The sequence below is a fragment of the Mirounga angustirostris genome, unplaced genomic scaffold (genome assembly GCF_029215605.1).
Source record: "Mirounga angustirostris isolate CCGP_5_RB_7025 unplaced genomic scaffold, mMirAng1.0.hap1 SCAF_17, whole genome shotgun sequence".
In the NCBI taxonomy this organism is placed as follows: Eukaryota; Metazoa; Chordata; class Mammalia; order Carnivora; family Phocidae; genus Mirounga; species Mirounga angustirostris.
The window spans coordinates 40,117,742-40,129,819 of NW_026991725.1; the positions used below are offsets into that span (position 1 = coordinate 40,117,742).

The following is a 12,078-nucleotide window of genomic DNA, read 5'->3' on the forward strand; positions in this document are numbered from 1 at the left end:
AGCTAGTGGGCCACAGAAGCCCGCAGCGTGAGGAATTCTGAGCCATGGGGACGGCCGCGTGGGCCCATTCTGCCTTTGGGCTCCTCCGTGATCCAGCTCCTCTCTGGTGTAAGCTGGCGGATTTGGAGCTTTCTGTTCCTTGCTGTTGGGACATCTTAGCAGATCCAAGGATATGAAAATTCCTTGAGTTTACTTCCCATAGCCGTGGGAATTTTGACTCAAGTACACACGAGTCCTTCGTGTTTGGTATAATCAGAGAGGAAGGATCCAGGCAGGAGAAGAGGAAGGGCCATCATCTGGCAGCAGAGCAACGTGATGGGCAGGGTGGCCCCCTGGGGGTGGTGGCCCTGCCCACTGTGCGCACCCAGTGCGTGGGAAGATGCAGTGATGGAGAAGGGGTCCCTGGGAGGTGACTAAGGGAACAAAGAACTCTAAAATCAGAATAATAATAATAAAAAAAGCAGTGACAAAAAGATAAATTTTATAAAAGAAAGAACCACCGATACTGGGATAGAAGAGCAGACCCTCCTCCTGGGCAGAGTGTCAGCAAGGAAGCAAAAGAATCACAGCCATAGGCAGGGGAGGTGCTCAAGGAGAATTCTAGTAGCGAGCGAGAGAGGAAGGAAGGAGAGTAACTCACCCCCACCATCACTAATGTCAGGTGCGCAAAAGGCCACTGCTTCTTTGAGTTCACTGTGTTGATTTAGCTTTATTTCGGCAAATACAAAATATTTATAAGAACTTCATAGGTTCTCTCCTCAGCAGACCCTCCCTAACTCCGTTTGCTGTGAGTTTTCCTGCCAATGGGGTGAGCAGAAACAGGGCCCGTGCAGCATGAAGGAGCTGCTGTATTCGCCTTGTCCGGCGCTGGCTGAACTCCCGGAAACCTACTGAGCCCGAGGTGTCCTGTCCCGTCAGGTCATTTTGGTGTTTTCCTGCATGCTGTCTGGGGAGATGCTCTTTCCTTGCACACATGCCCGTCTCCTCTGGAGGACCTTCGTCCCCCTACAGGTAGGCACCATGTCGCATCCTTGATGTCTCTCCCTAGCATCTGGAGGACCTTCATCCCCCTAATGGTGGGCACCATGTCACATCCTGGATGTCTCTCCCTAGCAGCGGGCATGGTCCCGGCTGCGTGATAAGCACTCAAATGAGCCTCCCTTCCTTACACGGAAAGTTAAGTCTCATGCTTAAATGGGAGGAGCTCTTCGTGGGTCTCAGCTCTGATTACACTGATCTGTTCCAGCACGGAAGGTGGGTGTTGAGTTAAGGTTTTTGCTAAAAGGACGCTCGAGTCAGGGCAGGCAGCAGCTTGAACCCCCGGGCACAGCCCCCCACCACTCCGGGCACCTGGTGTGGAAAGGATTCGGGGTGCTGTGGGGAAGAGGGGTAACGGGTCCTGCTGCCTGGGTGTCCAGTCTAACAACGCTGCACCCTCCTTCTGCCTCAGAAGGCTTTCTGGAAGCCTCTGTAAGTGCATGGGAGGAAGCAGGAGGGGAGCATGCTCTTAGCAAACAAGTCTGACTCTGACGACAAGGATCCCGATTCCCGTAAAAGGAGGCCTAACTGTGGCAACTGCGCGATCCGTGTGTCATCCACCTCTATGGCTACGCGTGGGGGAGGGAAGGGGCCCGCTGACGTCTGCACGTGAGGGCCAGGGCCGCCTACATGTCGTAGAGCCGGAGCTGCTCCTGCACGTCGCCCGCGGACATCTCCCCAAACGTCTCCTTGTTGTCCTTCATGAGCTTGAAGATGGCAGCCAGCTGCTCCTTCTGCACTCTGTGGGGAAGAGAGGACAGAGAGGAAAAGGGTGCTCCGAGCCCGGAGTGGGGGGTCGCCATGTGCGCCCGGGGCTGGGGCCCTGCGCTCTTGGCTGCTGCCGTGTCTGCTTTCCAGGCAAGAAGAAAATCAAACCGAAGCGAAACCCACTCAAAACCCACGAGCTCGCGTGGCCGAACGACCTCAGCTGGAAGGTTCTAAAAGCCGGCTCTATGTCTTGGGTGTTCCCTGCGGGTCTGGGGAGGGCCCAAGTGACCCTGTGGGTTCCCCTTGGGCCCCCTTTTAGCGTTGACCTGGCACGTCCCGGGAGGTAATGGGGAGAGGCCCGTTCTGTTAAGTGGCTGGAGCGCGAGCCCGTGAAGAAACAGGTTAGCGACAGCCTCAGTTTAGAGGGATGAGGACAAAAACCATGACCAGCCGAGACGTAGGGGGCACACGCGGAGGTGTACATGGGGGCTTGACCCGGGGGGCAGGGTTGGCATGGGGTCTCACTGCTCAGAGGAAGGAGCGCCTTGTCCTGATTAGCACAGCTACCTCGTGGCCAGTGGGGCCCCGTCCCTCCTGCCACAGAATGGGCTGGGCAGCTGGGACCGACGTGCTGTTGTCTTTGTGAGGCTCGGCCACACCATCTGACCAGCACAGCGCAACTCCCAGGAGCGCAAACAGTTTGCAAGGTCGGGGCAAGACTGCCGCAGAAAGCAGGGACGGTCTGGGGCTTGCTCGTTCCGCTCCGCGCGGGGCTGTCAGCACGCTGGCTTCTGGCTTCTGTGGTGTCTCCGGGCCACCACACCCTGCACCCCGGCCCTCTCAGCCCCTCCCTGCAGCCAGAAATGCCAAAAGACGGCAGGTCCCGCGTGGCTGGGCTCTGGCACGACCTCTGGCCACCCAGCACCCAGAACGCTGCCTGAGGCGGGGCGGGCTCCGAGCGTCTGGTCTTACACATGCGTCCCAACAGATTCCTCCTGCAGGAACCCCGTATCTCCCATCCCGAAGTTGGTTTTCTGGCTAGAGCAGCATCTAGAGACTCAAATACTGAAGTCCCAAATCCCAGCCTCACTTTGTTGCCCTGGGAATGTGATTTCTACAGTCCGTTTTCCTCTCTGGAGGAGAAAGTGTGTGTTGAGCTCCTTGGACGGAATCACAGTCCCTCCCGCCCAGAGTGAACACATATTCTCAGATATTTTTGACGGCTGTGGCGCCTGGGCATTTTTAACAGGGTGGACCTATGACTTGCACTCTGCTAGAGAGTAATAGGCATCAAAATGAGAGAGAGCTCAAATTTTAATGGGTTTCAAAGGAGATTATTTCTTAAAAACAAAGCAAAACTGAAAAAACACACAGTAACCGAGATCATCTACTCAAAGTTTATTGGGCTGAACAAAGGCTGAATACACAGATCCAAGCCATCAGGAGTACGTGAGGCTTGGCGCCTACAAGCCACGTGCAGAAAGAGTCCAGACAGCTAACTAGTTCGGTAACTAACCCGGGAGGGCGGCACCTACTTACTGTAGCAGTAAGATCCCAGCCTGGATAAGGCTGTTGTTGTTGCCGAGTGGGGACAGGAGTGCCAACAGGGTAAATCTACTCGTCACGTGGCTCGATGTGGGCGCGCCCACCATCGCCTTATCTGCACTACGGCCCTGAACCTAAGCTTGTAGGCCCAGAGGAGAAGGTCACTGGGAATGTAACATGCCCCAGGGGTTGGCATCCCGGCCTTCCATTAAATGGAAAATATTTTTCTATAAACTTACTGCTTTAAAAAAATGTTTTAACCAACACATCTAAAAACTGCAGATTAGTTTGGTATAATATAAATATTGTCCAATATAAAATTCCAAGAAACAGATCTGGGACTGATCTCATTATCTGGTGAAATTCTAACTTATCTATGACACCTTCTAGGAAACGGCATAGTCAAGAAATTTATTTCAAGCAGACTATTCTTATTGCTTCTGCCAAAGGGAAGGTGGAGATTCGGCTGAGCTGGTGAGAGCGAAAAGGCCTCTGAGCCACTAGAGGCCTGGATTCCAGCCTCCTCTAAATGAAGACTAAGGGCGACACAGATCTAGAGTTGTCGCTGGTTCCCTGCTGTGGGGCCATCAATACGCGTCCCTCACCCCCAACAACCGAGCCACCGGATAGAAAGAGGGAAGTGGGCCCCCAGGGAAAGGAGGACAGTCCACCCTCCCTGAGCAGCTGATGAGCACAGGAGCTCTGCCTCAGAGTCTTTCTCGGTTTGGCTCCAGGGAAGGAAAAGGCCAGTGTGGGCTGGGGGTGGGGTGGGGGCACTAGAGTGAAGCTACACTGGTTTAAAATGATAAGGGGGCTGTCACCGCTGATATCACAGGTGTGAACGGTGAGTGGAGAGTAGGGTTCAGCGATAAGAAAAACCAAAGTCTACGAAACCCTTGCTTAACCAAGCAATCCACACCGACAGGGACGAACACCTCTACCCCGGGGGCCAAGGCACTCCCGGCACCTTCCCCGCTGAGGGACAGGTCCTGATGGAGGGTCTGGGTCCCAGCGGATTTATGCAGGCCAGAGGCACCTGGGAGCCTGCATGGCTCCTCTCTGGGGATTTCCATTTTATCTCTCAAGCTTTTTAGATGCCAAAAGGAAAAGCCTTTAGCAGGAGGCTAAGGATAACTTCATTATTCTTCGGTTCTGTAAAGAGAAATAGGGAGAAAAGATCATTTATTTTACTTCTTCCATCTAACAAGTATCGTGGGGGAGGAAATGGGAAACGGGGATGTGGAGGAGGATGTTTGGGATTGCAGACGCCAGGCCGGACACTGGCTTCTCCGACACGGGGCAGGTTGCTTCTCGTCACCTGCAGCAGGACACTCTGTTCCCCAGAGCTGGCCTGACCCGGCACGGGACCTCAGCAGCCCGCCGCACCCCATTCTGAGTCCGGAGTCCATGAGGCACATAGTCAGGTCGGGCAGACCCTACCTCTGGGCAGGTCAGACACTGGGTGCTTCCGATCTCTGACTACCTGCTTTACTGGGGCCATCCTATCACGTGCTTCTATTCCCTATTCCCGCTGGCGGGGTTTGTCCCCGCTGGGGCCACTGGCACCCTAGGATGTGTGTCCACCTTTTCTCAAGGACACCCCGGAGGACGAGGGATCGCAGGGGACCCGATTTTGTCCCTCTGGCGCCCTCTTCTGGAGATCAGAGACACGCGTGTTTCCAAACATTGACACTGGCTAATCCTTTGTGGACTCACCAGGTTGCAGACACCAGAATATCCCACAGCCTGGGTTCCCCGGCCTCCTCTCCCCCTTGCCTGTGATGACGTACAAAACACCCTCCACCAGAGTCGTGTCCCCTTCCAGAAAGGTCAGGACATTCTGAGGACCTTCAGAATGGAGTGGGTGCTGGGGTCCCAGGTTCCCGTCTATCAGAGCCAGCCTGGTCTAGACTTTCCTCTGGACCAGAAGGCAGGAAGAACAGATGGCGCACAGGACAGGAGTGGGCAGGGCTGCTTTTTCTTTTTCCTGCCAAGCTGGCCAAGCTCTCCAGCTTCACTAGCTCCGGGAGCCGGAGGAGCGTCAGCAGCCTGCAAGCCCACTGTCCCAGCCACGCTCTGAAGCTAGACGTGGCACCTCCCAGAGAGACTGGCTGGCCAAGGATGCCGCGAGCCCTGAGCCCCAGGAGAAGCCTCGGAGGAGGGGGCAGACCGTGACAGAACAGGGCCTTCCTTAGGCAGCAACCTGCTCTGGATTCGCAAACCCGGCCATTTTCAGCCCCTCAGGCAGAAGGAAGCTGACCTGTAAGCGATTCCAAGGATGGGAATGTTCATTTAAACACGCAGAGGAACGATCTGGGGTCTTGATTTTAGTCCTGCTTCCTAAGTGCTCTGCCCTGAGAATGTATAAGGTGAGGCTTTAGGGGATGCTGGATCATGTGCCCACTAAGGATTCGGGCTCTGCCTACTACTGCTTTATTGACTGAGTTGATAAATTTAGTCAGGGACTTGCAGCATTTATTTCTTTACTAGCTTGCAACTCAACTGGGACCCAGAGGGCCAGGAAAGGGATTAGAAACAGGCAGAGTTTGGTGGGAAAGAATCTGACAGGCAAAGAAGAGGGCACACTTCGCTGGCCTGCGGTTTCAGTGGTTTAACAACCATATACATGTTCTTCTTCATCCTGGCACTCCTAGGACCGTCTCCTAGACTCGGCTGGGACCAGAACGAGCTTGCGCCCGCCGGCTCTCCCGGGCCACACGGGAACTACCGTGCTTAGATGAGGAGACGGAGCCAAACTCGCCAGCCTCTGCAACCCCAAGCATCACCACAAGAGGGACAGAAGCAGCTGCAAGAGGGGTGCAGGTCAAGGGGCCCCACGCCGTGCCCTGTGGGCTGGCCGCATGCAGGGGCAGGAGACAGCAAGCAGACGGCACAGGTGGATGCATGCAACAGCTGTGGGGAGCATGCTGGGGAAGGGCAGGAATGAAAATGAACATGAACTCCAGCTCCACCCTGTGAGGATGGCATCAAACTGAGCGAGGACCGTGTTTAAGGGCCGCAAAGTCCACCAGCCCCTCCTTCTCAACGTGGGGCACAGCCTGCAGATGAGGAGAGGAGAGCTCCTCCTTCACCCCAAGAGCAGCCCTAGGGCACGGTCTCCACCCCACAGAAGAGCCAAGTGTGAATCGGTGCGAGAGGCCCCCCAAGACCCTGTCGGGGAGAGACCCACCCTGGGCGATGCAGAGTCTGCTGTCTAATCATAACAGAGAAGAGACTTTCCCTCCCTCTTCCCGAGGTCCTGGCTCGGAGCCCAGGGATGGTGGCCATCTGACCCCGCAGCCTGAGGCCTGGCATCTGTCCCCTAACTGTCCTTTCTGTTCCAATGGCTCCTCACATCCACAAGGAGCACCTGCCCGAGCCCCCGGAATCAGGCCTGTCCTGGCCACAGCTCTGTCCACAGGGACCTCTGCGGGACCCCAGGTGCATCCCGCCCTCCCTATTCTTAATCCAGGGGCTGCAGATGTTTTTTGTAAAGGGCCTGATACTGACTCTTCTGGGCCCTGTGGGCCACGTGTTCTCTGCTGCAACTACTTGCCCCGGCCACAGCGGCGTGGAAGCCACCACAGACCACGGGAAAACGAAAGAGTGGCCACGCTTCAGTCACACCGAGCTTACTGACCAGGGCTGCAGTCGGCCACTCCTTCCTCTGACCCGGAAAACCTGCCTGTCCCACCACAAGGGTTTGGGTTTTTTTTTCCACACGAGGCTTGCTTCTTAGGGCAGGACGAAGTGGCAGGGCGACACCCAGTGGTTCCCGAGGGGGACGACAGTTCGGCCCCCAGCCTCACAAGGGGGCGCTAGCTCCCCACCAGCTGGTCCATGAGGCCCACCCGGAACTTATGTCCCCTGGGCTCCCAGAACCCTGCAGCCCTGGGAGGGGGGCCGGGTCACACAGCGACCCCCGTGCTAGCGAAGAGTGAGACCGCTTGGTGCACAGAATGTACCAACTGCTTATGAAGGCGGCGGAGGAGGGGAGGTTTAGACCGCGACACTCATGTTGGGGACACATTACCAGACAGGAGGAGGGAAGCACCACTGGTCTAAGAAGTCAGTCTCCTTACCAAAAGGATTTGCAAGAATATGTGTGGCTCAGGACCTAAGGAACTTGCTACAGGGAAGTGAGGTCAGAGGTCAGCTCAATCCTGAAATATAAAGGCAGCAAACCGGGTCACACTCAGAGGCAGTGTCACCAGCACCGGGGGTGCGGGGGCTCCCGTGGAGGCCACCTTCCCCTGCTCCGGGTCTTCCTCAGGCTGTGCCTACGCTGCCACCCCTCCGCCCCAGGGGAAGAGCCTTCCAGGCCAGGTTTGGAAGAGGCGGGTGACAGCTGGGGGAGGGGAAGTGGGCATTCTCGCAGGCAAAGCAGCTTCTGACTTTTGAGGGACCCTGAGTGGCGTGGCCAGCGGCAACGAAAGGGTGTGTGAGTTATGGATTCGAATAAGCCCTCCTGTCCTCTGTGACCCTAGGACCCCAGCCTGGGCTCCCGCTGAGACGCCTGCTTGGGCCGAAGCACAACGCACAGCACGCCAGGCTCCAGGCCGGCCCAGGGGGGCGTGCAGGAGACAGCTGGGCTGGGGGTCTGACCACTGGTTCTCTCCCCAGCTGTTCTGCTGCTTCCAGAGTGTTCCTTAGCACCCTGGCGGGATGGAGGGAGGCCCACGGGTGTGCAGTGGGTGTCTGGCGGGGGCGCGGGCCGTGAAGCTGAGAAGCTAGGCAGCTGCAGTTGTGTGGGAGAACAGACACAAACCGGCCGCAGACGCTGGGCGAGGAGGGGCGGGAGGGAGGGGAGCTGCCAAATGGACGAGCAGGGAGGATGGCGCCCTGTCCTGCAGTGACAGACCGGTTTTGTCATGAACTCGCCGTGTGAGGGATCTGCTCCGGGCCCTTGCCGGCCTCTCGCTTTTCCCTTTCCAGTGGGGGCGAGGCGGGCAGGGGAGGGGTTCAGCCGCCTTGCCCTCCTCCCCAGCTCCCCCGAGGGGACTGTCTCCAGGGGAAAGCGAGCCTGGCTGAGGAGAGCCAGGACAGGAAAGATCCCCTAAACCGGAGATGGGGGCGTGGCAGCGGGTGGGGGCAGCGGCTCGCCCGAGTGCGCAGGGGCAGGACGGTCAGGGCTCGGCGCCTGGTGCCCTGCGGTCCCAAGAGGAAGGTGCACGGCCTACCTCTGCTCCTCCTCCAGCTCCTCTTTGGTCATCATCTTCTTGTACTGGTTTCCCCGCAGCTTCCCGGGGCTGTATTTAAAGGAGAAGACCTCTCCCCCTGCAGAGAGGAGACGGGGTCAGAGCCGGCGCAAGGGTCTGAGTGCTGGGGGCCTCCCCCAGACTCAGGGTCCCCTTCCCCTTTTGTTAGTTTCAAAAGGGCCGTCTGGGCCAGAGGGGGTCCCCCCAGTTCCCCACACAGGTGCTGCTGGGCCTCAGAGAGGGTGCTTGCGACGTGTCTTCTTGCCGGACAGGCCTTCCTCCCACACTCTGTCCATGAAGTCCCACGGCAACTTAGGAGCTCCAAGTGGGGATACAGAGACAAAAACAAAACAGCTGGGGAGAAACCAGTCCCCCTCCTCAAACAGCACAGCTCCAGCCACCAAACGATGGTTCCCCTCCAAGACTGGGTTGAGCCGTCCACACGGCAGTCTGGCTGCCCCGCTCTAGCAAAGGCTCCCGCCAAGCCGGTCTGTGAGGATGGCCTACCCTCGTCTTTGAAGTCCCCCCATTACTGGGGGGCGAATCACATCAGACAGAGCAGGCTGTGCCAGGGTGCTGGGCTCCCTGACTCACAGGGACTCCTGAGCCTCCTGCTGTGGTCCTCCAGCTCCGGGGCCTGGGGATGCCCACCAGTGATTAGAAATCTGAAACAGGGGCGCCTGGGTGGCTCAGATGGTTAAGCGTCTGCCTTCGGCTCAGGTCATGATCCCAGGGTCCTGGGATCGAGTCCCGCATCAGGCTCCCTGCTCCTTGGGAGCCTGCTTCTCCCTTTGTTTCTCTCTCTCTATCATGAATAAATAAATAAAATCTTTAAAAAAAAAAAAAAAAAAGGAAATCTGAAACAATGCATCCAGCCCACGGTAGGACATGGGAGTGATGTGGCATTTTTCACACCGTTTTGAATTTGGGTATCACAACTGGCACATATTACTGAATAGTTGTACCAGGATTTGCCAACCCCTAAGAGCAGACTCCTAGCTGCCTTAAAACAAACGCTCTCGGGGCGCCTGGGTGGCTCAGTTGGTTAAGCGACTGCCTTCGGCTCAGGTCATGATCCTGGAGTCCCGGGATCGAGTCCCGCATCGGGCTCCCTGCTCGGCAGGGAGTCTGCTTCTCCCTCTGACCCTCCCCCCTCTCATGTGTTCTCTCTCAAATAAATAAATAAAATCTTAAAAACAAAAACAAAAAACGCTCTCGAGGCCTGAGGAGGGCACACCAGAGGTCTGAGCAGAGGAAAGCAGGAACGTGACACAGGGAGCAAGGACAGGGGCTGGGCACACAGATGCGGGCGGCAGGGCAGAAGAGGAAAGCCCTCCAGAGCATCGCCCTGGGATGAGCATCCAGGAGGAGAGAGTCCCCTCGGGAACTGATGCCCTGAAGTAGGTGTAGGGCAGACGGCCTCCGGCCACCCCCGGAACAGAGACTGAATGGCTTGTCTTGTCTAATTCCCAGGAAGGCTTAAAGAATTGAGTAAGGGAAATGCGGAGGCCAGCAAATCACCCTCCCACACAGATGTAGTCCTTTTCAGTTCTGTTCTAGAGGGTTTACCTCTTTGTCACTCCAACGTCAGGAATCTCAAACACCTCCACATCCTGCCCCAGGCCACCCTCACCTCTGGCTGGGGGCTGTCCTGCCTGATCAGACAGGCTGGTGTGGGCCCAGGGGGAGGAGAACGCCTTGGCCGCTCGGATTCAGCTTCTCTCTGGGCTGAAGGAAGAAGGTTCTGGATGCAAATTCAAAACCCAAATGTTATGAGATGGGGGCCATGTTCTCTCCAAAACCTCGCCCGGGAGGAGAAGGCTGGTGGGCTCCACAGTCCTCCTGTGGCCCCCTCACCCCAGCCAACTGCCCAGGGGCTGAAGCCTTGCCTTAGGAAGAAGTTACTACATCTGTACAAGGATTCCTTTGCTCTTCATTCTTTCTGCAAATATTTAGTGAGCACTATGCTAGGGGCTGGGGACTTAGCAGTGAATAAAACATACAGCAAGCAAAGATAAGTCAAATGCAGTCTGAAGTTGGTCACGTGTGCTCTGCAGAAAGGATGGGGGTGTGGGAGGCAGGGAGGGAGCTGCTTGGAAGCTTCACCGGGGGTGGGGTGGGGGTGGCATCAGGATGGGTTTTGCAGATGGTAGTTGAGAGGATGTGGTGAGTTGAGCCCTGCAGTGTCTGGGGAGACAGATCCAGCAAAGCAAGGAGGCCAGTGGCCCTGGGTGGCAGAGAGGGGGGGGCCAGGTCATCAAGGGCGGGGGAGGGGACTTGGTTCTTCCTCCGGGTGAGATGGGGCTTGGTGCAGAGGCAGGGGAGTGAGGTCCCACCGCTCCTCACTGGGGACTCCAGCCCCCATTGGCCGGCTCTTCCTCCAGGCTGAGCTCTGCTCAGGCCAACAAGCAAAGGCGGGAGAGTTCCATTCCTTGTGGGCCCACAGAACTCCGGGGCTTCCAACAGCACCAGGTGTGGGCTGCCTGCATCGGGCAATCTGGGTACTTTGCTGAGTGATTCAGAGCTGCTGTCTGAGGGGCCTGGGTCCTTGGTGGTCCGGAAAGCCCCAAAAAGCCTGCCAGAGGGGCGGAATCACACAGAGATTGCGGTCTCAGCATGAGCTCACAACCTACGCTCCATACTGGCCCACCAGACAAAGAAAACCAATTAACCTCAACGTCAAGGTCACTGTGTTGCTATGTTTTAGAAAAATAAAACATAAAAAATTCTGCCAGCTGGGTACGACTCAAGGTTTCCATTTATGGGGCAGGTCTGATTAGTCTGAGGTTTTCGGGGCCAGGCAGAACAAACGACTAGAAAAGGCTTTCACTGAATCACATCGAATGTGGTGTACCAAGGGATACACAGTCGCATCCAATTTCGCTAGACCGGGAGGTTTTGATGTGAGGGCCTCCTGGGAGCAGGACTTCCTCCTGCAGCCTTCTGTGAGTCACCAGGTCGCTCAGGGAGGGTGTCTGAGCGACACTAATCAATTAGCCTGAGAGCTGAGCTGCTCACTGCAGAGGGACTGGGGGCCTGCTCCTCTTTTCCTCGGACAGCTGCGGCCACAAACCTCCCCTCCCTCGCCTTGTCAGAGCTGGCAGGAGGCGGCTGGGGGGTGGGGGATGTCCAGGGGGCAGCAGTCAGACAAGGAGGGAGGGCCCCTGACCAGGGAGGGCCCCTGACCACGCAGGGTGTGAGGCTGGTGTGAGCCTCTCCTTGTCCTGGCCAGGGGCCTCTGGCAGCCTCGGCTCCAGCCCCTTTCTGTGTCCCCGAGTCACTAACAGGATCCTGACTTTGGGCATCCCTGCAGCCACCTGGCGCCACGGGGCAGGGATAGACCCCAGGGCCACAGTTCCTGTGCATCTCTAACCTGCAGATGATGGAGGAGAACCAAGGGCTCCAGGGAGAGCAGGTGACCCCCCTCCCACCTCCGCAGCTGCCCGCCCTTCCCTCCTCCTCTGAGGCAGTACTGAGAAGCCCCAGCCCCATGGGGCCTCAGTGGGGAGCTGTGGGCCCCCCAGCGCTGCCCTGCTGCTGGCCCACACGCCCACACCAGCCGTGATCACGGCATTCCTGCAACCCGCTC

General features: G+C 57.3%; 2 protein-coding genes across 3 annotated transcripts in view; both read right to left on the reverse strand.

Annotated features, from left to right (window-relative positions):
- Positions 1–689: 689 nt before the first annotated feature.
- Positions 690–12,078, reverse strand: part of MXRA7 (matrix remodeling associated 7) — a 28,337-nt gene continuing 16,948 nt past the window's right edge. Inside the window, exons 3-4 of the mRNA XM_045888389.3 lie at positions 8,472–8,568; positions 690–1,779 (exon numbers count right to left, since the gene is read on the reverse strand). Coding sequence (XP_045744345.1) covers positions 1,665–1,779; positions 8,472–8,568 — 212 coding nt within the window. The 3' untranslated portion in view covers positions 690–1,664. The remainder of the gene's footprint in view (positions 1,780–8,471; positions 8,569–12,078) is intronic.
- JMJD6 (jumonji domain containing 6, arginine demethylase and lysine hydroxylase) overlaps positions 8,508–12,078 on the reverse strand; it is a 32,204-nt gene continuing 28,633 nt past the window's right edge. For both annotated transcript variants that reach the window (XM_064582139.1, XM_064582137.1), the window contains one exon: positions 8,508–8,568. The gene's annotated coding sequence lies outside the window, so the exon portion shown is untranslated. The remainder of the gene's footprint in view (positions 8,569–12,078) is intronic.